The 25382-nt window shown below is 37.3% G+C and overlaps 1 protein-coding gene across 1 annotated transcript; it reads right to left on the bottom strand.

The window, feature by feature from the left end:
• Positions 1 to 3847: 3847 nt before the first annotated feature.
• On the bottom strand, positions 3848 to 24435 carry LOC110456445. Its single transcript, XM_021507217.1, has 16 exons — positions 24346 to 24435; positions 22958 to 23163; positions 22148 to 22309; positions 21614 to 21701; positions 21099 to 21216; positions 20103 to 20235; positions 18662 to 18808; positions 17232 to 17429; positions 15716 to 15847; positions 12607 to 12813; positions 11286 to 11447; positions 8065 to 8276; positions 7497 to 7623; positions 7084 to 7239; positions 6479 to 6661; positions 3848 to 4872 (listed from the first exon to the last, which is right to left on the bottom strand). Exons 2-16 carry the CDS (start codon positions 23130 to 23132, stop codon positions 4565 to 4567), a joined length of 2508 nt encoding a protein of 835 aa, XP_021362892.1. The 5' UTR covers positions 23133 to 23163; positions 24346 to 24435; the 3' UTR covers positions 3848 to 4564.
• Positions 24436 to 25382: the final 947 nt, after the last annotated feature.

Below are 25382 nucleotides of genomic sequence, written 5' to 3'. Positions count from 1 at the left end.
CAACATACAAGAAATTTCAGTACCTCTTATAAAAAACAACAGATGATTTCAATCGGGCAAAAATATAGAACATTTCAGCCTCCTGGCCTTCTTCAAAGACAAACATTTAGTGTGAGCCAGGTGACAAGTCATTCCTGACATGGAGCTGCTTGTCTGTAGGTTTCTTATAGAGGTCTGTGTATATCCTGCCTTGAAAAAGGCCAGGAGACCGAGATATTGGGACTCAGAGTGACATTTCCTTATACAGTATCTCTGAATTGCTAACTGAATAGTGGTAAATATAGGACAGAGATTGCTTGTGTCCAACATGAGGTGGACTTGTACCGATACTTGACAAAGGAATGCATAGAATATAGGTAAAAATAAAATTTAAAAAAGAATTGAATAATCAACCTTTGTGCATACTTTGAAACATTTTCATCAGGTTGTTAAATACAAATCATATACAGGTTCACATAGGATAACCATTCAAATATATCTGACATTTTTATCACTATGATAATATATTTAAATTGTTTTGTACTTCGCTCTCCTTGTCCACTACCGTACTTTGCTCTCCTTGTCCACTACCGTACTTTGCTCTCCTTGTCCACTACCGTACTTTGCTCTCCTTGTCCACTACCGTACTTTGCTCTCCTTGTCCACTACCGTACTTTGCTCTCCTTGTCCACTACCGTACTTTGCTCTCCTTGTCCACTACCGTACTTTGCTCTCCTTGTCCACTACCGTACTTTGCTCTCCTTGTCCACTACCGTACTTTGCTCTCCTTGTCCACTACCGTACTTCGCTCTCCTTGTCCACTACTTTGGAATATCCCGGTCAATAAAATAATTTTGCAGTGAGGCATGATCGCGACTACCAATTTATTGATATAGGACTCGAATTGCTTCCTTTCTAATCTGGTGATTTTTTTCCTTTTGGGGTTTTCATGTCTATAACTAGTGTTCATCAAGTCCCCAAACCACATTCCAGGGTCTTATATTTGTTACACTGCAGTTATATATATGCATCCAATTTTGTACATGCATTCTGCAACATTTCTTTATGCGTTTCCTCCGGATCCTTAGAATGTACATGTTTTAGTCGTAGGATATTAGTATACTATGATATTTTTGGATGTTTTGTAGGGTTTCATCACTGTTATGTTGCTATGCCATGACTGCGATTGGATGGTTTCAGATAACCCATTTAAACAAGGAGCTCGAGTGCATGACCGCATCTGACTTATCATTTGGTTCTAATATCCTCGATGGGTCTCTTTTGTCCTTTCACTTACTTTCAAATTGTTTGTTTACTCTCCTGAGTGCTCATACCAGATATCACTCTTTGTATACGTACACTTTACCTGTCATTTGGCTGAAGAAGGTGACTGAGTAAATATTGTACTTACATGTAGTCATCCAAATATCACATAAACATGACTCTAGCTATAGGCTTCTTGTTGTTGAAGTTATTTGAGGTTTGAACATATAAAAAAGAAAACAATGTAGAATCACACATTAAATAGACTTAACAATTTGACAGCACTTCATCAAAAATATGTAGATATAAATATCTAGTAAATAACTTGAAAATATTAAGCACTACACAGCAACGTCTGCTTGCCATACACAAGTGAAAAAACAACTTCCTTGGCATGATATAAGCATCAATAACATATATGTTTGTCTTTATTTAAATATTTGTAAAGCTGGTATGACTAGAGTTTCATTTGATAAAGGTGGTACTGACAGCCATGAATGTCTATCAGACTCACACCAGTGACGACTGATAATGCTGTAAATGAGCCTTGTTAATCCAGACATTTCTTTCCCCAGTAAAAGTGACTGGATTACAGGAAACGTTTTGAACAAAAAAGGTAAATACATCCCATAACCACTGGTTGGAGTGTAATATATCCTCTGGATTAATAGAGTCTGGATCAAGATGGCTAGAGTAACGAGGCTGGATAGTAGGACTACCCCTAAATTACTGGTAGCTGGCCATGGATGAACAAGGTTGGACCGTGGGACAACCCATAGAGCAATGGTAGCTGTATGAACAGGGTTGGACTGAGGGAAAAGCCATAGATCAATGGTGGCTGTCTGAATAAGGTTACACCATGGGACACCCCATAGAGAAATGGAAGCTGTATGAACAAGGTTGGACTGAGGGACAAGGCATAGATCAAAGGGGGCTGTCTGAATAAGGTTACACCATGGGACACCCCATAGAGAAATGGAAGCTGTATGAACAAGGTTGGACTGAGGGACAAGGCATAGATCAAAGGGGGCTGTCTGAATAAGGTTACACCATGGGACACCCCATAGAGCAATGGTAGCTGTATAAACAAGGTTGGACTGAGGGACAAGCCATAGAGCAAAGGTATCTGTATGAACAGGGTTGGACTGAGGGACAAGCCATAGAGCAAAGGTAGCTGTATGAACAGGGTTGGACTGAGGAACAAGCCATAGATCAATGGTGGCTGTCTGAATAAGGCTACACCATGGGACAACCCATAGAGCAATGGCAGCTGTATGAACAAGGTTGGACTGAGGGACAAGGCATAGATCAAAGGGGGCTGTCTGAATAAGGTTACACCATGGGACACCCCATAGAGCAATGGTAGCTGTATAAACAAGGTTGGACTGAGGGAAAAGCCATAGAGCAAAGGTAGCTGTATGAACAGGGTTGGACTTAGGGACAAGCCATAAATCAATGGTGGCTGTGTGAACAAGGTTGGACCGTGGTACAACCCATAGATCAATGGTGGCTGTATGAACAAGGTTGGACCGTTGGACAACCCATATAGCAATGGTAGCTGTATGAACAAGGTTGGACTGAGGAACAAGCCATAGAGCAAAGGTAGCTGTATGAACAGGGTTGGACTGAGGGACAAGCCATAGATCAATGGTGGCTGTCTGAATAAGGTTACACCATGGGACACCCCATAGAGAAATGGAAGCTGTATGAACAAGGTTGGACTGAGGGACAAGGCATAGATCAAAGGGGGCTGTCTGAATAAGGTTACACCATGGGACACCCCATAGAGAAATGGAAGCTGTATGAACAAGGTTGGACTGAGGGACAAGGCATAGATCAAAGGGGGCTGTCTGAATAAGGTTACACCATGGGACAACCCATAGAGCAATGGTAGCTGTATGAACGAGGTTGTACTGAGGGACAACCCATAGATCAAAGATGGCTGTAGGAACAAGGCTGGACTGTGGGACAACCCCTAAATTACTGGTAGCTGGCCATAGATGAACAAGGTTGGACCATGTGACAACCCATAGATCAAAGATGGCTTTATGAACAAGGTTAGACCGTTGGACAACCCCTTAATTTCTGGTAGCTAGCCATGGATGAACAAAGTTGGACTGTGTAATATATCCTCTGGATTAATAGAGTCTGGATCAAGATGGCTAGAGTAACGAGGCTGGATAGTAGGACTACCCCTAAATTACTGGTAGCTGGCCATGGATGAACAAGGTTGGACTGTGGGACACCCCATAGATCAAAGATGGCTGTATGAACAAGGTTGGACTGTGGGACAAGCCATAGATCAATGGTGGCTGTATGAACAAGGTTGGACCGTTGGACAACCCATATAGCAATGGTAGCTGTATGAACAAGGTTGGCCTGAGGGACAAGCCATAGAGCAAAGGTAGTTGTATGAACAGGGTTGGACTGAGGAAAAAGCCATAAATCAATGGTGGCTGTGTGAACAAGGTTGGACCGTGTGACATCCCATAGATCAATGGTGGCTGTATGAACAAGGTTGGACCGTTGGACAACCCATATAGCAATGGTAGCTGTATGAACAAGGTTGGACGGAGGGACAAGCCATAGATCAATGGTGGCTGTATGAACAAGGTTGGACCGGTGGACAACCCATAGAGCAATGGTAGCTGTATGAACAAGGTTGTACTGAGGGACAACCCATAGATCAAAGGTAGCTGTATGAACAAGGTTGGACTGAGGGACAAGCCATAGATCAATGGTGGCTGTGTGAACAAGGTTGGACCGTGGGACAACCCATAGATCAATGGTGGCTGTATGAACAAGGTTGGACCGTTGGACAACCCATAGAGCAATGGTAGCTGTATGAACAAGGTTGGACTGAGGGAAAAGCCATAGATCAATGGTGGCTGCAATGGATTAATGAAACTTGAGTGTATATCTCTCTGAGTGAATTAGTTTTAAAGCATAATCAACTCGATTCAGCTGGTATGTTCTTCAGATAAATGTTAATCCTGATAAATCCTCCTTATAACTGAGTATCAGATTATTATAACCTGTGAACATTTTAGGATTTCAGGAGGAAAAACCAAAGCAGACCTGTAGTAACCACAGGTTTCTAGTCAATTATCAGAACCCAATAATCACACAAATAAATTTTAATCCTTTAACCTTTTGAAATGTCCCTTATGAAAATGTCTGTGAACAGGGGTAAGAATCCACACTTATAATTCACTTTTGACCAATTCATAGTGACCAATCTTTCCATGTAAATACGTACCACGCATATATGTCCACAATTGTTTGACATGAAGATGCAATTGAAATAAACATAAAATCATTATCACAATATCACACATGACTTTGAGTTTCTTATTTCTGCCCGTTTCCGTTCAATCACTGTTGCTGTCATGGCAACCATTGCAAGTCTGGACGGTTCAATTTTGGATGGTGTTTCTGTTTTGGTATCGTCCCACACTTTGAACAGTTTTGTTTTTTCTATCTCCATGTCAAGTGGATCCTTGCCCTGTGCAAGTTGCTCCTTTTCTTTGGCAATTACTTCTTTTGCTTGGCTGATGAGCTCTTCTTGTATCTGTGGGGTGATAGGATGTTCGGCAATATGGACTGTGTTTGTCATTTTCACTCTGTTTACTGAAATGTGAATTTAAATCAAATTAAACTTTTATATGTGAATGGATTTCCATCAATGTAACATGGCTATCATTTGAATCAGATAATGAAATTAGTATAGCATATGTCACCTTGGTAAAATACTAGCCACACCCTACAGACTCTGCTACATGTAGCTAGGACATATGACTAGTGAACCAAAGGTCCCCGGTTCACTCAGACATTCAACATTGAAAAGAATAAAGTCCTCCATTCCATATAACATGACTTAAAAACATAATAATAGTACTACTGATAGTAATACTTAATCCAAGACAGATGGTGATTTTTGCCTTAAAACCATATATTACGCGAGTTCAGAGGGAGGATAATAACTAAGGTTATGACCATTGTTAACGTGACTTACCTGACTGAGGTAGTATAATGAAGGGATAAAATCCTCCCTGAGGGAGGTACATGACGCGAGTTCAAAGGGAGAATAATGACTAAGGTTATGACCATTGTTAACGTGACTTACCTGACTGAGGTAGTATAATGAAGGGATAAAATCCTCCCTGAGGGAGGTACATGACGCGAGTTCAAAGGGAGAATAATGACTAAGGTTATGACCATTGTTAACGTGACTTACCTGACTGAGGTAGTATAATGAAGGGATAAAATCCTCCCTGAGGGAGGTACATGACGCGAGTTCAAAGGGAGAATAATGACTAAGGTTATGACCATTGTTAACGTGACTTACCTGACTGAGGTAGTATAATGAAGGGATAAAATCCTCCCTGAGGGAGGTACATGACGCGAGTTCAAAGGGAGAATAATGACTAAGGTTATGACCATTGTTAACGTGACTTACCTGACTGAGGTAGTATAATGAAGGGATAAAATCCTCCCTGAGGGAGGTACATGACGCGAGTTCAAAGGGAGAATAATGACTAAGGTTATGACCATTGTTAACGTGACTTACCTGACTGAGGTAGTATAATGAAGGGATAAAATCCTCCCTGAGGGAGGTACATGACGCGAGTTCAAAGGGAGAATAATGACTAAGGTTATGACCATTGTTAACGTGACTTACCTGACTGAGGTAGTATAATGAAGGGATAAAATCCTCCCTGAGGGAGGTACATGACGCGAGTTCAAAGGGAGAATAATGACTAAGGTTATGACCATTGTTAACGTGACTTACCTGACTGAGGTAGTATAATGAAGGGATAAAATCCTCCCTGAGGGAGGTACATGACGCGAGTTCAAAGGGAGAATAATGACTAAGGTTATGACCATTGTTAACGTGACTTACCTGACTGAGGTAGTATAATGAAGGGATAAAATCCTCCCTGAGGGAGGTACATGACGCGAGTTCAAAGGGAGAATAATGACTAAGGTTATGACCATTGTTAACGTGACTTACCTGACTGAGGTAGTATAATGAAGGGATAAAATCCTCCCTGAGGGAGGTACATGACGCGAGTTCAAAGGGAGAATAATGACTAAGGTTATGACCATTGTTAACGTGACTTACCTGACTGAGGTAGTATAATGAAGGGATAAAATCCTCCCTGAGGGAGGTACATGACGCGAGTTCAAAGGGAGAATAATGACTAAGGTTATGACCATTGTTAACGTGACTTACCTGACGGAGGTAGTATAATGAAGGGATAAAACCCTCCCTGAGGGAGGTACATGACCCGGGTGATGGCAATGCTCTTATCTATACAAAGGTAGAGGATCACCAACTTGTCCTCCTTGTCTTTCTCAGATTCAGGGATTATCATTCCCCATCCAATCTTCTGGCCTTTAGTTACAGCATCCAAAGCTAGTAAAAGAACAATACAATTAAACATAAACAAAAAGATCTCACTAATGTACGTACATGGGCCTGCTCTCTTATCCAACACTACTATGTACAGTCAGTGGGAAGTTTGATGTGATTGGTGTAAAGGATTATTAGAGGAGATGAAATATATGAAATAACTCAATTACATATATACATTACATATTGATAAGATTTATTACAAGTAAATATTGCTGTAGACTTTATTTTACCACAATCTTCATTATGCCTTTTAATAATCTGCCACTATACTGTTCTGACTAAGATAGTATGCCATGACTGAGTGGTAACCGGTTGGTTTATATGAACACCAAATTAAGTGATTAAATGTATCTCAACTTTAAAATGTCTTTTTAAGGTCAAGAAACAAAACGAAATCGTTAATATTCAGGAAGTGCTAATACCTTCTTGCTGAGCCAAAAACCTGACAGTGTCTTGTCTATAAATAGAGGATAGTTCCAGCTGGAGTTCCTGGAAACAGGGAGTGCTCACTGCTATACCTGCTGGAATGTGTTCAGCATCAAAGTCGTCTATAAGCTCTATCTCAAAGAAGTCGAAATCTGAAATTAACATTCAGAGAACATGTTAAATATCTTTAACACTGTAGATGGAAACAGACATTGGTATTCTGGAAGTTTTATCGTCAAGGTGTGAGAAATTCAATATTTTTTTTTCTAAATTATGATCATTGATTACTAAAGATTAATGTCGAATGAACGTTTACTGATTGGTGCTATTAAGTTCACATATATGCTATGTATCATGAATTGCTGGTGTTGGAGGAGCCCTGAAGATAGCAGGAATCAGACTGTGGTACCTTTATCTGGCATGAAGGGATACGGTGACTGTAGCATGATAGGTTCTATGTGGTCGGAAACCATGGCGATATTGTTGTCCTCATCCACTTCTGATCCACTGGGCATTATCCAGTTCTTTATACGGTTCTGGAAAGTAGTTACAAAAAGGAATTAAGGGGGAGTAATTTGGGAAGGGATTTAGGAGGAGCCTTTTTGTTATTTGAATGACCCTAGAAACGTGAACAACAACATTGCAATCACCAGGAAAACACTCTCCAGTCCATTTTGAATTTTTGTTTTATTATATTCTGATTTTAATATGTCTTCTTTTAGTAAATATGTGTAATTGTTTAGAAATGCACAACTTTAAAAGACAACTTACTGATATATGTAGGTGGACAGTTATGACTCTATATGTTGACCAATTGGCAACAATAAATGTACCAGGTGGGGATACCTTGACCCAAATACAAACTTAATTCAAAATTCAGGTAAAATAATTGTTTTGATCATACTTTAACAAATTAACAACCAACTTATACTAGGTTTATAGACTGTAACATGAGTGGGGACATGTACAGGACTCACCACTGCTGTATCTCCAGTCTTAAAGATCTTTAGAGGCCAGAACACCCTGACCTCCACCGCATAGCCATTACCACACAGGGATAGGGTGGGCAGCATCTGGGACGGGTCTAACACAGTATAGTGGCGTGTGCCAACAGCCTTGGTGTTCTTACTGAACAACACCACCGGCCACTTGTGACCAATGTTTCTCAACTCCAGCTCCACTGTATCACCTTCACAGACAATAACACCCATTTACCAGATTATACCGATGTTTAGTAGGTATGGTAGGAAAAAGAAATCCAGTTTATAGCATATCTATAGTGTAGATAGAGGTTTCACATTAAGCAAGTGCGGTTTATCATATATAAACTCAAATTGTTGGTTTAAACTTTCTTTAAATCAAAACATTCACTAACTTCAGTTAGATAGATAATATAAAAAAAAAAAAAATAGTCACAAGCTGTACATGTGGAATTTCTTTCTATGATATACTTCTTTTTGTGCCAGTGATTGGTATTATTATTTTATAAAGAGAAATCAGGTAAATTAGGGATTGGTTTGAGGTGATACATTTATTTATATATATGCCATAATATTCAAATAGCTATAATTACAGCCCTACACCCAAATTTAATTGTTCATAACAGAAATCCTACAATGACGTTTCGCTTATTCATCTAATGAACATGATGCTAAGAGGGGAGGTTCTAAAAGTGGTATACATCAATTGTAGTTGAGGCTGGAGGACCAACTGCAGATACTGGGTCGAGGGTTAATACAGGGTAGGATATGGAAATGGTCACTATCGTCTTTTTATTATATACCACACATTGTTATTTTAACACAACACCAAAGTTTTTGCAATAATAGATAGAGAATAATACATGCCTTTTTCCATATCACACCCAGTATCAACCCGAGAATCCAATATCAGCCGCGGGCTGAAGGCCAGTGGGCTGATATTGGTCGAGGGTTAATTGATACTGGGTGTGATATGGAAAAAGGCATGTTTTATTCTGTTTATTATGTACTTACTAATAAGATACATATAGATCTTTCTTTTTCATATAATCTCCGCATTTTTCCATACTTTTTTCAAAATACGGAATAAAGGCAGAAATTAATGTCCAAATACTCCCATCCATATTATGGAAATCTGAGGTACGGGAAAGCGGAGCATAGGCGAGACATATCAATCTGAACGGCTTGTTTGTATATGCGATACGACACAAATGCTTTAACCCATATCAGCCCTCACTGTATCACACCCCTAAATGACGTTTTTAGATAGGAAAAATTAAAAGTACATGTGTTCCAAAAAGGGGGTGATACGTGTTTTGAGGGCTAATACGGAGAGGGCTGATACGGGTTTAGGGGTGTGATACGGTGAGAGATTTACAGCTATATCTACAAATTATCCCTAATTAAAGTTATTATGGTTAAACCATAACAAAAAGTCAACTACTCCAACTACTCAATGCCCATGCAAGCATTAGCCACCATAAACTGACAATTATGGGACTGTTTAAATTTGACAATTGTTCAAAATTTCACTTTTCAATGATTTACCATAAAGGTTAACAACTTTATGATTTGTGCACATTTTAATGTTTTGTTAACAATATTGCTAATCAGTAAGACATTTTCATGTATTTTTCCAGCATATATATAGGTGTTCTGATTGTCCCTGATATTCAAAATAGAAACAAAACCTAACCTGGTTATAAATTCAAGACCTAGCTAACTTTGAAAACAATTCAAACCTTAAAAATCAGATCATTGTTGGAATAGAAAGCATCTCATGACTTTAACATTCAAAGTAAGGATACGCTGGTATTAACTTCTCAAATACAATTGCTCCTTCATGCATCCTTTCACACAAACCAACTGACCTGAATGCTTTCAGAATTTGAATGTGAAAATTGACCAATCATAGACCAGGATTCTAGATGGCCCGAAGTGGCTTTTTATTAATCATGGTAATTAATATTGTAAATTAGGCTAAGTCCAATTTCTCCATATCATATATTTTTTGTCAGTTTTTCCATTTTTTTTCCATGTTGTCTCCTTTTTTCCCCCCATATATACTCTGTATAAAAAATACGGAAATCATTTTCTGCATTTCTCCATATTTTCCAATGGAAAAAAAGGAAAAATGCAGAGTTCTGCATAACTAAATATGGATATTTGAAGTGCGGGTTGGCCATCAATGTACATATCAGAGAAACTAACTAAAACGCAAAAACTTAAAGTTGACGGAGATGCTGACAAAGTCAATGGAACATAAAAGGTAGGCCGCATCCAGCATTTGGTGAATGGGTTGAGATGTACTAACTAAGATGCACGTATGGTGCAAGTTCGGTTGATCTAGCACTTATACTTTTAGAGAAACTAACTTAAACACAAAAACGTAATGTTGATGGAAATGCTGACAAAGTCAATGGACCATGAAAGGTAAAATATAGGCCGCATTCAGTATTTGATGCATGGGTTGAGATGTACTATCTAAGATGCATCTATGGTCAGATTCTGGTTGGTGTAGCACTTAAACTTTCAGAGAACACTAACTTAACGCAAACACTTAATGCTGATAGAGATACTGACAAAGTCAATGGACCATGAAAAGTATGCCCCATCCAGCATTTGATGTATCAGTTGATGAGATGTACTACCTACAAATTGTAAGATGCATGTATGGTCAAATTATGGTTGGTGTACATGTAGGACTTAAACTTTCAGAGAACACTAACTTAAACGAAAAAACTTAATGTTGACGCTGTCGCCGCCATCACCAGAAAAGCAACACCTATGTGTCGGATAAAGCACATGGTGGGTAATGGTGCATGCTAGGCAACTATGGTGTGTACCAGGTGGGTAAAGGTGCATGCTAGGCAACTATGGTGTGTACCAGGTGGGTAATGGTGTATGCCAGGCAGATAAAGGTTGGTTGGGGATACGGCACATTAACAGCTAGTAGTAACACACATGCAAAACATCACATATCACATACAAGTATATGACAAGCTCATATATACATCACAACACTGGTATATTCAAGGTTACAACATGATAAATCTACAGTATTAGATATCAATGTCTATAAATAGCATAATCTATGAAAGTATTTTCCATGACCCTAGTGAATCTGGCCTATTAAGGCATTAATTGACCGAGCTAGCATTCATATTTTCAGGTGGATAGATAGTACTAGACATAGGATATACAATGTAAGAGCTTACCTTCCTCGTACCGCTCCCCCAACGTATGACCCAGGCAGCTGCCATTGTAATACATGAGACCGCCTCGTGAGGACCAGCCTGTTGAGTTGTTGACCTTCCCTGGGTGTTTTTTCAGAGGGAACTGGTCATCACCTAACCCAATGGTTACCACAGAATCTTCATCTGGAAAAATACAGAGAATATTTCATTTGGTGGATATTTATTGATAACTAGAGATTTGCTTTTGTGAAAAAAACATATAGCTCCCTTCATTAGCCAATATTCTATACCTTTCCCATGCAAAATCAAAATATGTCAATACAACAGGCCCATTGGCCTTATCACCTGCGTTCTGATATATTTATACAGAGAGTTGATTTTTGTTTTTTTAAAACAAGAACAGAAATATTAGTCAAAGTGATAAAAAACAATAAAACCACCTTATTCAATATCTAGCATACAGATTTAAGACTGAAAAGTATTTGAAACTAGCACCTCTGATTCTAAACAAGGAAAATGAAGAAATTTTAGCACAATGACTCCCTTGGGCCCCACCCTACAGCCCTTGGGGGAAGGACTGGCTCAAAATTTTCAAAATTTCGAAAGTATCATTTGCCAATATAAACCAAAAAAAATTTTGCCCCCCCCCCCCTTTCCCAAGGGTAAACGTGAGACCCTAGGGTCATGAAAATCACAATTTTGGTAGAGCACCTTAAAACCCTTCCATCTATGAAGAGTATTTGATTCTACCATATCTGGATCTTGAGAAGAAGATTTTTGAAAATTCAGTCAATTTGACCCTTTTTGGCCCCGCCCCTCAGGCCCCTGGTGACCATATAATTCACAATTGGTTGACCTTTGGCCATGGAAGGTTTCTTTACAATTAGTTCAGTAGTTTTTCAGAAGAAGTCGAAAATGTAAATTGTTTACGGAAGGACGCCGCCGGACAAAAGGCGATCGCAATAGGTCACTTGAGACTTTGTCTCAGGTGACCTAAAAATCAAATTACCATGTCTGTATAAATTTTCTAAAATGCAAGTCTGAAGAATCTGCTTGAGCAGATGAAAGTGCTAAGAACATCTTAATGAGAGTTTTTCTTTTCTATTATTTCTTCATCCGTAAGGATCATTTTACTGCTGTTATACATATATAAATCTATAAACAGGGGAGCTTAAGGTGTCTGTGACGCTATCTCTAATTTAAAAAAATCTTTTAATAGTCTTTCTTTACATATTGTATAACCCCTTTATAATGCCAACAGTTTGCTGGACAAATGTTGGCAGTATATCAAGGTTTAAATGTAAATTAATTACAGTAGAGTGGTACTTGTATATATACTCACTTAGAGTTTTGATTTCCATGTAATAATGGTTCATTTCTGTTGTCATTGGTACTAGAAACTGTACCACATGTATGCCCAGGTGTTCTGCTTCAAGACGTATTGTACAATGCAGTTTACTCATGTCAGGAGGCTGAACTTCATGCATATTATACTCTGGTATATCAATGTCTATAGCATCAGACTTCCTGAACATAAATGGCCGCAGAACTGAAAAAGACAAGAAACAAGAAACAAATGAAAAAAAAAGTTCAAAAATAGATCATTTTAGTGGCAGGAAACACCTTAAACAAAATCCTTGATATTCAGTCAATCACTCTGTAATTATTGGTCGGGTGGCGCTGTGGACAGTGCACTTGCCTTTCACCAATGCAAGGCGACCGGGGTTAATGATCCCCCGATCCGACATGAAAATGAATGGGTTCACCTGCCCGACAAAGTGGGATTTCTCCGGGTACTCTGGTTTCCTCCCACAGCAGGACCCTTATGTGCTAACATCTGGGCCAACAAGAGCGATTATAAGTATAAGCTGTAAAATTTGTTTCATAATTGTTGTAAAAATACATAAAGTTAATATTTTTAAGTGGCTCTGTATTGTAGAAATTTTAGAAATAAAAAATTAAGTGAAGTTTCATCCTGCTTGAGGAACTTTTGAGTCTGATCTTTATATTTATTATATATCTGATGTAATAGATATCTAAAGTACAGCCTCATCAATAGAGTTAGAGTTGGAGAACCTTATTAAGAAATCTACTTGCCGTTGCTGTACAACTGTCAATAACCTTCATATATGTTGTTATGACATGCTGAAGTGCTATCTTTAAACATTATCAGAAAATATGAATTAGATGAAATTTGTTCCTACATTTTATTTCACTGATTTTAACTTTTTTCCACATGTGACTCAACAAAATTGCCTAAATGAATTTCCACTAAAATTATACAGATATATATATATAGTGGTCAATAAGTTGAACTGTACAAGTGCAAACATTTTCTGAGTTACATATGTACAACAAACGTACTTTTGTGAATAGACCACTTTCACAATCGCTGTTGTAAACAACATGTTATCATTAAGTGGACCTTTCATGCCACGACTATAGTGAGTTCAGCTTCACAAACCGTCATCCTACTCATTATAACTAAATGTTTTTGTTTGTTTTTGTTGATGACATCAGTCGGATTGAGAAACATGCTCCAGGCAAAGGTGATCACTGCAAACCTTGGTAAAATGATCAGCTCTGTGAAGAGAGATGATGGCAAGGGTTTAAACTAACCATCCACAAGCAAATCTACTTGCTGAGATAATTATCGGATAGTTAGTCCATTCCTTGTTCAATGCAAGAAGGATGATCATTCGGAAAAAAAGTTGCAGAATGTGGTACGGTCCACAGACTGAACAGGTCTGTGGTACGGTCCACAGACTGAACAGGTCTGAAAGGTAAATTGTCCTTCCAAGCTGTACATCTAAAAAAGACTCGTCCAACAAGTGCTGCAGTTTCTTCCTGAAGAGAACAACACAACAAGAAAAAATATTGATGTGGTGAAATTGACTGCTGAATATGATATCTCTGTATTAAATGCTGATGAATCATTGCCACAGCTTATACCAACAACCTTTCACAAGTTACACAGGATCATTCTAAACTCGCTGTCACATTCCTGTGAGCTGGATCCACTTTCAACAGGTCCATGTTTTGAATTATTACTTCCTTTGATTACCTAAATCATGAATAAGTCTTTGGCAGAGTCAAAGAGCTAATGTTTGACCTCCATTCAAGTTAAATTGTATAACCACCCAGTATCATGTCTACAGTTCCTATCTCATATGTGAGCGAAGAATGTGTCCCAGCATCTAGAGGTTCATCTCAATGAAAATAGTCTTCACGACAAACTGCAATTTGTCTATTGCAAGAGTCATTCTACTAAGACGGCCCTCTTACAGGTCCAAAATCACATACCTGAAACCTTAGATAATAAGGTAGACTTAGATATTAGAGCTTCCTCAAAGGTTTCCCAGTACAAATAAAAGAGCATGCATACAAAGCATTAGTCAGGCCAAAACTTGAATACTGCTCTTCCATTTGGGATCCACACAACACAAACCAAATTAAACAAATAGAAAAAAACACAATGAAGAGCAGCATGCTACGTACAAAACAGATACCACAACACTAGTTCCGTGACAGACATGATCCACACACTACAATGGCCAACACTACAAACACAGCGCTGTCACACAAGAATTATCCTTTTTTACAAAATCAAACACAAAATCGTAGCTTTAAACCCAACTCATATATTCACACCCGTAGACCCTCGCACCAGACATGCGCACCCTCACGCATACAAACACATATCTGCTACAAAGGACACCTACAAATATTCATTCTTTCCACACACAATAAAACAATGGAATCTCCTTCCCATATCAGCAGTACAATGCACAACACTAGAGGACTTCAAGGCACACTTACCCTACACAGCCCTTGAAGCCCTCATCGCACGCTTAACATACGCCAGATTTTATCTTTTTATCTATACCTTGCACAAAAAAATCACAACCCCCCCCCCCCAATCACTGTAAATAACCCCCCTTTTCACGTCTCTGCAATAGGACCCCCCGAGGGCATAAACATCAAATTGATGGACCCGTACGACAAAGAAGAAGAAGAGGATACCAGGCTTGTCATGTTAGACTTTTCTGCTCTATTTGACATCATTGACAATGGCTTACTTTTCAGACATCTGGAGTACTGTTATGGGGATGGCTGGCAATGCATGGTTGCATGGAAACTGGTGTTTTGTAAATGTAGCTGCCACTTTGTGAAATAGTTCACTATCTGCTATCAGAGAGATGTTAAAACCCTATATCATCTGTTTACATCTGCATTTTAGACTATTTAGTGCAGATGTTCTGTAAAATCAAGATCTGCACCCTATATACAGATAAAATAGCTAACATGCATGCATTGTAATGCTAATTGTATAGTAAAGAATTATATGTCTTCAATATATACATATATAAGGAACGAGTTTGAGCATAAAACAAAGTTTATCTAAATAGGCAGAAACATTTCTATACATGTATATATACATAATCTCATACCTCTTCTAAGTGTGTCTTCCATGATTATGTCCTGAGCTTCCTCAAAAGTTTCCCAGTACAAATCATCGTACTGCTGGTACTCCGTGATAGGAATTGTTCGGTGTGACTGTGTGTCAATCTTTACCTTTGAACCTGTGTGTGGACATCAAGGTCATGATCACATGAAACTAGACTCAGGTCATATATCATACATGCTATCACTATAGTAATCGTACTATTTGTCACAAATATGACAAAGTGACTCTGAGTACAAGTAGATTCATTCATAAATCAAAGTTAGTAGGCATTGAGTCAGTGACATAATACATAACAGCAATAAATGTAAGGAACTTAAAACAAAAACAGTTATTTTATGTGTGATTTTACAAACGAGAGGCCCATCAGATCTTTATCACTCACAAGATTTTTTGTGATCTAAACCTGACATGAATAAAACTTGTTTACATATATAAATTTGAGACCATGGTAGCCATTTCAAATTTCCTGTTGACCCAAACAATTTAAAGATGGACACTTGCTAGGGACAAGTAAACAGAAAAAGAATATACTCTCAAAAATGTCTGAGCCAATCGTAGCACAGGGTGGCTGTTTTGGACTAAATATCAGTCCAAAAAATAAAAGCATCTGTTCAGAGTGATGAGGAGAATATTACTCACATCAAAGCTGGTTACCATTGGCATAACAGAAATTTTGAAGTTGGCAATTTAAGGATAATACAACAAATTTGAAATTTAAGCCCGTAAAATAACAATTGTGTGATGAGAAGATAATTTACACCAGTTTTGTTCAACATTCTCTTTATAATTAGAACTTGAGAAGAGGTCGGAAATGTGTTTGCCCCAGATTCCTAATCTTCGGATACTCCGGTTTCCTCCCACACTAAGACCCCCCAAAATAACTTGATTATTATAAAATAAATAAAGTTTATTTTAAAAAGTAACAGGAACCTTATTATGGTTAAGTGAATTCCAACTTCCCAATAATAGTCTCCCTGTATCTAGTTTGGAATGTTTAGTCAGATGAACTAGGACATGAATTATAACAAAACATTTAAAGACCCCTATATATATAATACCTCCATGTGACTTAATTATGGAAAACTGCACTCTTTCTTCCCAAGATGTCTCTCAGTAGTGAGTGTCAAATCTGAGACTACTTGAGATGGTATACCTAGGCATGTAGGAAAGAGCAAAAACAAGAAAAAGCTAATGAAGTACTCCCCTCATCATTTCAAGGGATGAAATATCACAGTGTACCTCATAAAAAATAGCTGCAGAATTTTGCAAAACTCCCCTTAAAGCAGTTTCATAATAGTATTCGCGAAGAAATAATAACTGAAAATTATCTTACCTATGAATATAGAAAAGTCAAGAATACTGGGATACATGTAAAATGGACGATACAATGTTTCAATGTAGTATAAATCATGTTGGAATATTTCCTATACTAATTGCTTTGTGCTCTAATGACCGGATCCAGACCTGTGATTATCTGGGGTTATAAATAAAGTACTTACAATCACTCCTGAGAACTACAAGTGGAAAGAAGCCGCCTTCTGGCTGTATCATGTGTTTGGCAAGAGCGACCTCCTTGTCAAACGTTAGGAAGACCATGACCAACTGTTGTGACCTGCAGTCAAAATCAGGCTTTTTCTGCTCCTCTGGATTGTAATAAACACCAATGCCCACCACTGAGCCAGACTTCACCTTTAACACTAGAGAGGAAATACACTTCAGGTTTTAAGTTTATCCTTTATTGTAGTCAGGTTTGAAATAAAAGAAATCGCCAAATAAGATGTGACGTTCATAAATACATGTATGTCAAAATGTTTTTTAATTAAGGAGACTCCACAGTTTCGCAATTAACCAGCGGAATTTGTTGAAACTTTCACATAATGGTTATGCAACTATGTAGAGGCGATTTAACAGATAAAAGTGATTAACTACAAGATAAAAGCAAACCAGACACATAGTTTCATACAAAAATAGTGGAAAATCGAACAAAATTAACACGATGGGTTTACTTTAACTTATTTTATATTTTACACTCACTTTGATCATGGTGAGAGTGGTATTGCTTGAAAAATATCGGAACTTTTTGCAGAGGAATAAAAATTACACAATGACAGTTATCTCTTTTAAAAAAATTCAAAAATGATTGAAATAGATTAAAAAACTTTAAACCAAATTAAAAAGTGACAATTTCTTGTTCTTTTATGACGCTAAATTACTCTCAATAAAGTACACTTTGGCCATCATTCCAGAGCCCGCTAGCACATGGTATATTTACATGGCAGGTACATATGTAACCAGAGGCTATTGCAGGTAAGTCTCGATATTTTTTTTGTTTTTATTTTTTTATATTTTTTTAATTTTCAAAAGAGGTTTTTTAATACAGTGACAATAATAATGGATCAGTAATTCATTCAGATCCTATAATAACCTATTTGTCACCAATCATCTTTCATATCACCACTCATACCATACATATTATGCAAAAAGAAATTTGTATCACTAGAGACTGCATATGGATAGGTATTATTTCATTTAATATCACACTGCATTGGTATAGGGAAGAAAGAAGGATAAAAGGAAAGAAGAAGCTGGTAAGAAAACAAAAAAAAGAAAGAAGAAAAGATAAAGACAGATAGATATCGGGTGTTGACATAACATCGTCAGGCACATGTACTATTGTTTACCGAATGTTACTATAATTTACACTATGGCATTGAAATGCCCGATACGCAATACGGAAAGGACGACACGAAAATATGACAATATGAAAATATAAATTGTGTACTACCAAGGGTGGGAAGTCCTTAACAGTGTAGATAATACTTTCATCGAAACATTAACTGCAACTGAATTGCTTAAAGATATTATTAAGTTTTATTTAAAAAAAAATCAAATTCAGCGAATGTTATATAAATTAAAATAGATGACATACCTTTCCCATCTGCTTCCCATCTAAAGAAGTCCCTTAAGAGTTCACAGGTAGGAGTTGGAGACATGGGACTACAGGTGGCGACACCTATTGCAGGACATACTCCAGATGTATCCATATCCTGTACGATAATCTCAAAATGCTGAAAACCTGAAAAATATCACAAAATATGAAATTTGTTTACTGGTAGACTACCAAAACGATGCTTCCAATAAATTTATAAGAAGTATTACAAATTCCCATATCTCTTACATTGTAACTTAAAATCCTTCCTATAAATTTCACCTACAACAATCTAGAAACGTTATAGTCAGAATGAGCACATACTTCATTAATCAAGGAAATTGGTTATTAAAACCTTCCATAAGAAACAATAGGCCCAGAGGGCCTGTATAGCTCACCTGAGTGTTTAAGCAGTCATTCTCAAACTTTGTCGGGCTCTATCTCAGGAAGCCAACAACCAAATATGAAGGTTCTATACCTTTTAGTTCTTCAGAAGAAGTCGTTTAAAGAGTTTGACATATCTGACTCCTGTGACCTTGAAAGTAGGTCAAGGTCGTTTTCATTCTCAAATTTTGTTGGGATCTTTCCCAGGAAGCTACCAGCCAAATATTTAGGTTCTATACCTTTCAGTTCTTCAGAAAAAGTCGTTTTAAGCATTAAACATATCTGACTCCTGTGACCTTGAAAGTAGGTCAAGGTCATTTTCGTTCTCAAACTTTGTCGGGCTCTATCCCAGGAAGCCACCAGCCAAATATAAAGATTCTATACCTTTCAGTTCTTCAGAAGAAGTCGTTTGAAGTGTTTGACACATTTGACCCCTGTGACCTTGTAAGTAGGTCAAGGTCATTTTTATTTTCATACTTTGTTGGGCTCTATCCGAGGAAGCCATCAGCCAAATATAAAGATTCTATACTTTTCAGGTCTTCCGGAAAAGTCGTTTGAAGTGTTTGACACATTTGACCCCTGTAACCTTGAAAGTAGGTCAAGGCCATTTTCGTTCTCAAACTTTGTTGGGCTCCATCCCAGGAAGCCACCAGCAAAATAGGAAGATTCTATACTTTTCAGTTCTTCTGAAGAAGTTGTTTGAAGTTTTAGACATATTTGACCCCTGTGACCTTGAAAGTAGGTCAATGTCATTTTCATTCTCAAACTTTGTCGGGCACCTACCATCAAATCTTTCAGCCAACTATCATGACTCTAGTCCTGTCCGTTCTTCAGAAGAAGTTGTTTAAAGGAAAAGTTGACGGACGAGGACGGACAGACGCCGCACCATGACATAAGCTCACAGGTGATCTAAAAATCAATGTGATTTTCTACATGTGACTTAAATTTTTAAGAAGTGAATATACGCCTAGGATATGATCATAATTTTGACATTACAAGTGTTATGCTTAATTGGAAGCTGACATATCCTCGATCGTTTCTTACAAGTAGATCTTACCTGTTTCTAGTGGTTGCGGACTTTGTATGGTAGCAAACTCTACTGGATGACCAGGAGGTTCGTTATATGTAAATATCTGTTTGGCGATATCATATTGGATATGTTTGGCATGCATCCACTGGAGCATGTTCCTCTGTCGAATAGAAAACAATGGAGTATATTGAAATGTGCAGGGGCTTACCCACCCAGCCACTGAGTGTTGCTGAGCGGGTCCCCAGGGTTACACTGCATGGCTAGAAAAGCTGCCAGTAAGGTAGTATTTTCACCTGAAATTCCTTAGCTGTTTCAATTTATCTTAATAATATAACACTCTTTCATGCCCAAGGGTGTAGGATAGGGAAAATCCACCGAGGGGTTTACAAATTTAGTAAAAATCCGAGGCTTGCCAGAGGGTTTTGCCAAATTTGAAAAATCACGAGGGTGGAATTTCCCTATCCTATACCCTTGGGCATAGAAGAGTGTTTTTTTTTCTCATTCCAACCACCAGAATAAGCTCAGAAACCATGAAAATGTGTTTGGACTGGCCACCATTTTAAAAATATCAATTTTCCCCCTGAGATTTTTTGACGAAAAATGAATCTGTCAGCCAGGTTTAGCATATACCCCATATTTGCAAACAGAGCAGAAAAATTAATCACATCTTTCTTACATATACAATAAATATATCATAAATGGTTTTAATTTCATCAAGTCACCTTTTCCACATTGGACATCGGAGGTTTCCAAATTTATGACGTCACGTCATTGTTGAGCCATTGTGACGTCACGTCACGTGAAATGGGGTACGTGTAAGATAGACATTTCCTACACCCCTTTCTTACCCTGGACAGCTCTATCTTACATACAGGGAAATTAGAGAAAGCCTTATCTTAGTTCCCTGAAATATATTGTACTGTATTAGAATAATCAGCACATACTGTAGACTTGAACGGAAATGTAAAATGCACATCAATGCATGGAGTTATCTTTGGTAGAAACATTAATAGAGTATCTTACATCATCAAACCTGGGCACACCTATAGCAGCTTCTGGCCACATTATACCCATGTCTATTGGACCATTCTCCAATGTTATTGTTGGCAAGAAATCTTCATGGTTTGTTTCAAAATGGTATCTGAAAAATTATAAAACAGTCATTGTCTTATTGTTTAAGTTTGAAGATACTATTCAAGTTAAGAGTTCATTTTCAGTTCCCATCATTTATCTATAACAGTAATTTCTATGATGGTACAAATCTTTACAATGTAATATACAACTGTGTTGCAATTTTGTATCACAGTTGTAGAAGGTCTTAGGTCTTTACAGGGCCCCTCTGGGCCCACAGACTAGGCAGGCTGCAATCAAACATCCAAAATTGTTTTGATAATGATATTTACATTAGCAGTAGCAATCCCTCCCCATCATCCCAATGTGGGGTAACAAAAGACATGTATTCATATATACATAAATGCCGTATAAACTTTTATTTCAGGCTTATTCCAGTTTCTTTGGCATTGAGATTGGAGATTTACCTTGTTGCCACTGGTTTTCCATTCTTCACAAACATCACAGTGGACATAGTTTGGCCAAAGTAGGTGATCATTACTCCAAATGTGTCACCTGTAGCACATACATCGTCAGTTGTCATTGCCAATCATAAGCTATACTTAATCAAATACTTAAATAAGGTACAATCATATTTTGATCATTTAGTAACACAAAATTCCATTGTTTATGCAATTCAGATTGGACCTAAAATTAACTCCCATTGTCGATGGGTCATTGAACAATACAAAAACAAATTACGCACTTCAGACATTTCATATGTGACAGGTGCATTACATATAATGATAGATAGAGCCAACCACTAATTTAGAACTTAAGAAAATAAGAAGAAAAATATTAAGATGCATAAAATTATACATTAACCTTGTGGAATAAGGGAATCATGATTCTTTGTTTTTGCCAAGATGAATAATATTTTGTGAGAAAAAAAATTCTTGAAGAATGTTGAATGTCAACTTATCCTTGATATGTAGATATACACAATAATGCAAAATACATACCAATCCTAAACCTTTCTCCATTGCTATTTGCGATGTCACTATGACATGTATAGCAGTTGCCAGTATCGCTGTGGTAGCCCACTGTCCTGTTCCATTTCCCAGGATGGGCATCATCACCAAGGTTAGGTCCAGCTATCCCAATGGTTATCTTGCTCTTTGTTGCTAGAAAATAGGAACGTTAATATATGCACTTGAGACTTTTAATTCAATTCAAGGTTTTTTACAAAGTAGTTTAAAAAGAGCCTCATGCATATATTTGCCAGTATATAAAATAAGCTATATATATTACCACTTATTTTTAATGTAATTGCCTATAAATGGTGCCATATTGTTTACGGATTTGCCAGTATCCAACTGAAAATTCAAATATCTATGCTTCATTTGATCCATTTCATTTTAGACAAGCTGTCTGGAGAACCCTATAATATTTATGTTTGTGTTTGGTTCACTCTGTTGTTTTTATTTTTTATTTTTTCTTGTTAAATTTGATTTTATTCACAACATATTTTATACTGATTGTAAAAGCTCACCAACTAGGTTTGAGGTCTGCAACCATACTGGTGCTAAAAATTACTTTATTAAATTTAAAAACCAATAAGACAACAGAAATTTGAAACATTGTGCATTTTAGAATTTCTAAACAGATAAAATTTATGACTATTATTTAACAGTTATGATATTTTCGCCACTTTTTTTTGTTGTTAAAAATTTTAAATTAAATTTATCTCATGGAATTAAGCTAGGTTTAAGTACACAGATAAATCAGTGAAAAGATGGCATCATATATTATATAAAATAGCAAGAACTTACACAGTGCTCGTATCTGACCAAAGAAATATGGATACCGAGGACTTAGAGCTTTGGTGCACTGTAGGAAATTACTGGTCTCTGAAAATTGTTTGAGCTGCACATCCATAATTTGACCTGGAAATGGTGGATGTCCATCAAACACTATATCACCAGCATAGCGGAACAAGTCTGCCATCCTTGACACTGCGCTCACCTCACAAAAAAATCTGCAAATTCAAAACACACATATGTTGGACATCAGCTGTTGGTGATAATAAGATCAGATTTGGATCAAAAAATAATCCATTTATTGATATATGTGAGGTATGTGTTGTGCCATAGTCAATTTTTGTTGTCAGCACTTCATAACTCTCTGATACTAAACGGTGGTGGAGAATTCCACGTTTTCATATATTGTAGGAGTGCGATCTGGCCCCCCACCAGACATCTATATGGATGTCATAATGTCTAAATCTGGTGTTAGGGCCAGAGGAAACTCCGGCTAGCATACACACAGTCACTAAAACATTAAGGGTCAGTCACATGCACCACTGTAGCAGGAGGGTAAAAACATAAGACGTGGCTTGGATTTGAACCTGGGACTATCGACACTGTAGGCAGATGCTCTTACCAATTTAGCTAATTAGTTGCTGGTGATCAACCAAGGCCTAAGTTCTCCTACAATTAATTGTCATATATAATTGTCATTATCATTATCTCTTATAATAATAAATTGCAACATTGGATACCACTCAGACTCCCTTAAATATGACTGTTACATTCCTTAAACATGGCATACGCAATATTTATATTTAGTTATAAGAATTAAATACTGACTTATGATCAATTAGCCTAACTGATAACTAAATATCCATTTTTTACAAACAATTTAAGGTTTCAGGAGTGATATTTATGCGTGAATAGACCGAGATGTACCTTTGTTAGATATTTTGATGATGTTTACAATCGGGTTTTTTAGAGAATAAATGCCATAGATTCTCCAAAATGTAACACAACTCCTTCTTCGTACGTACAGTTATAGAGTGGAACCACATGGAAGATGACGTAGTATGTGCCCCTAATTTGGAGGCCTTTAAGGGTGCTATAACGCACCAAAAATCAAACTGAACTGCTCTCTCTCTCCCGTTGTAAAAAAACGGAACCGGGTACTACGACGTACAGATACAGATACAACGCATGTCGGCCGTGTTAACCATAGGTGGTGGGCACGTCTATCAAAAAAAAAAAATGAATATATAAAACTCATTTTTTTGATAGACGTGCCCACCACCTATGTGTCAACTGATGCATAACATAAACTTAAGCTTAACGTTACGTGAAAACGAAATACTTTACCGTGATATTCGGACACTATCAAAATCCACAAAGAAGCTGAAGTATAAACTTACACATGTTATTTTCCTAAGCACTGGTTTCATTTACAATATCATTCATTTTTTCTTCATCATGAAGCGTGTTTACATTGTTGCTAAACACTACGCTCATGCGAGCCAATGTAAAATACCGAGATACACCGAAAATGCGTAATACTAATCATTGTGAAAGACAAAACGATACTATCATAAAGCGTCTACGGGTCATAACTTGGATTAGTTTGGAGTTTTGTGGCAATGACAACGACAGTAATGATTTGAGATGTCATTGTAGAGTTGAAGAAGTTATGCAAACCGATTGTCAACATACAAATGAAAAACTAGTTAAACATTGTTGATAAACAACGAGAAGCACATTCACTTAATTACCTCGCTGTTTTTTATTCTTCAATTTTCATAGGTAGACATTTGTATGTCTTATACAGTAGCGTTAATTTGAAGAGTGTATTGATGTAGCAAGTTAAACCCCAAAAGTATAAATTATTATCATTAAATGGGCGAGTTGACTATGAATAGACGGTATATCAAGACAAAGAAATACAATGTAAGAAGTCAAATCGTCCAAACATGTCATAGCAAAGATGAAGGCACGCGGCCAGCTATTTGATTGGACTCAAGTGAAAAAGCCTTACCAATCGCAGGCTGCTATCAAGGAGCGACACCCGACTTCAAAGCCAGTAAATTTTACCGTTATGCGACCGCGAAGCCGATATTCTTCTGATGTACATGTATCCTCGTGTTATCGGTTTCCGCGCACTTAAGAAGCAGTCGCGATTTCGTACTCATATCGGCAGAAAACTGTTGAAATTACGGATGACTGTCATGGACATGTACACAATCTTCTAATAGAAACAAAAAACTAGCTAATCAAACAGCATTTCAATAAAATCAGAACAAACATTTTTTAACAAATTTCTCCCATCGGAAGTAGCTGTCATACGTTTTCGTGTGTCTATTTTGTTTAAAGTGTTTAAAAAAAAGATAAATCGAATGCACTTAAAATAAAAAAGCTTCGTTTGGATTTTTTTTTTTTATCTTTGATCGTCAAATTA

This window comes from Mizuhopecten yessoensis, unplaced genomic scaffold (assembly GCF_002113885.1).
Source record: "Mizuhopecten yessoensis strain PY_sf001 unplaced genomic scaffold, ASM211388v2 scaffold8745, whole genome shotgun sequence".
In the NCBI taxonomy this organism is placed as follows: domain Eukaryota; kingdom Metazoa; phylum Mollusca; class Bivalvia; order Pectinida; family Pectinidae; genus Mizuhopecten; species Mizuhopecten yessoensis.
Note: the sequence above shows the minus strand (reverse complement) of the source record. Positions and strands in the feature narration are given on the sequence as shown.

Excerpts from the sequence above, each read along its gene's own strand:
- LOC110456445 (XM_021507217.1), bottom strand. The coding sequence starts at position 23,132 with ATGGCAGACTTGTTCCGCTATGCTGGTGATATAGTGTTTGATGGACAT. Across the intron at positions 17,430-18,661 it reads ATGGGAAGCAGATGGGAAAG|TGTTAAAGGTGAAGTCTGGC; the intron begins GTATGTCATCTA and ends TTTCCTCTCTAG. Across the intron at positions 7,240-7,496 it reads TCCCTTCATGCCAGATAAAG|ATTTCGACTTCTTTGAGATA; the intron begins GTACCACAGTCT and ends TGTTAATTTCAG.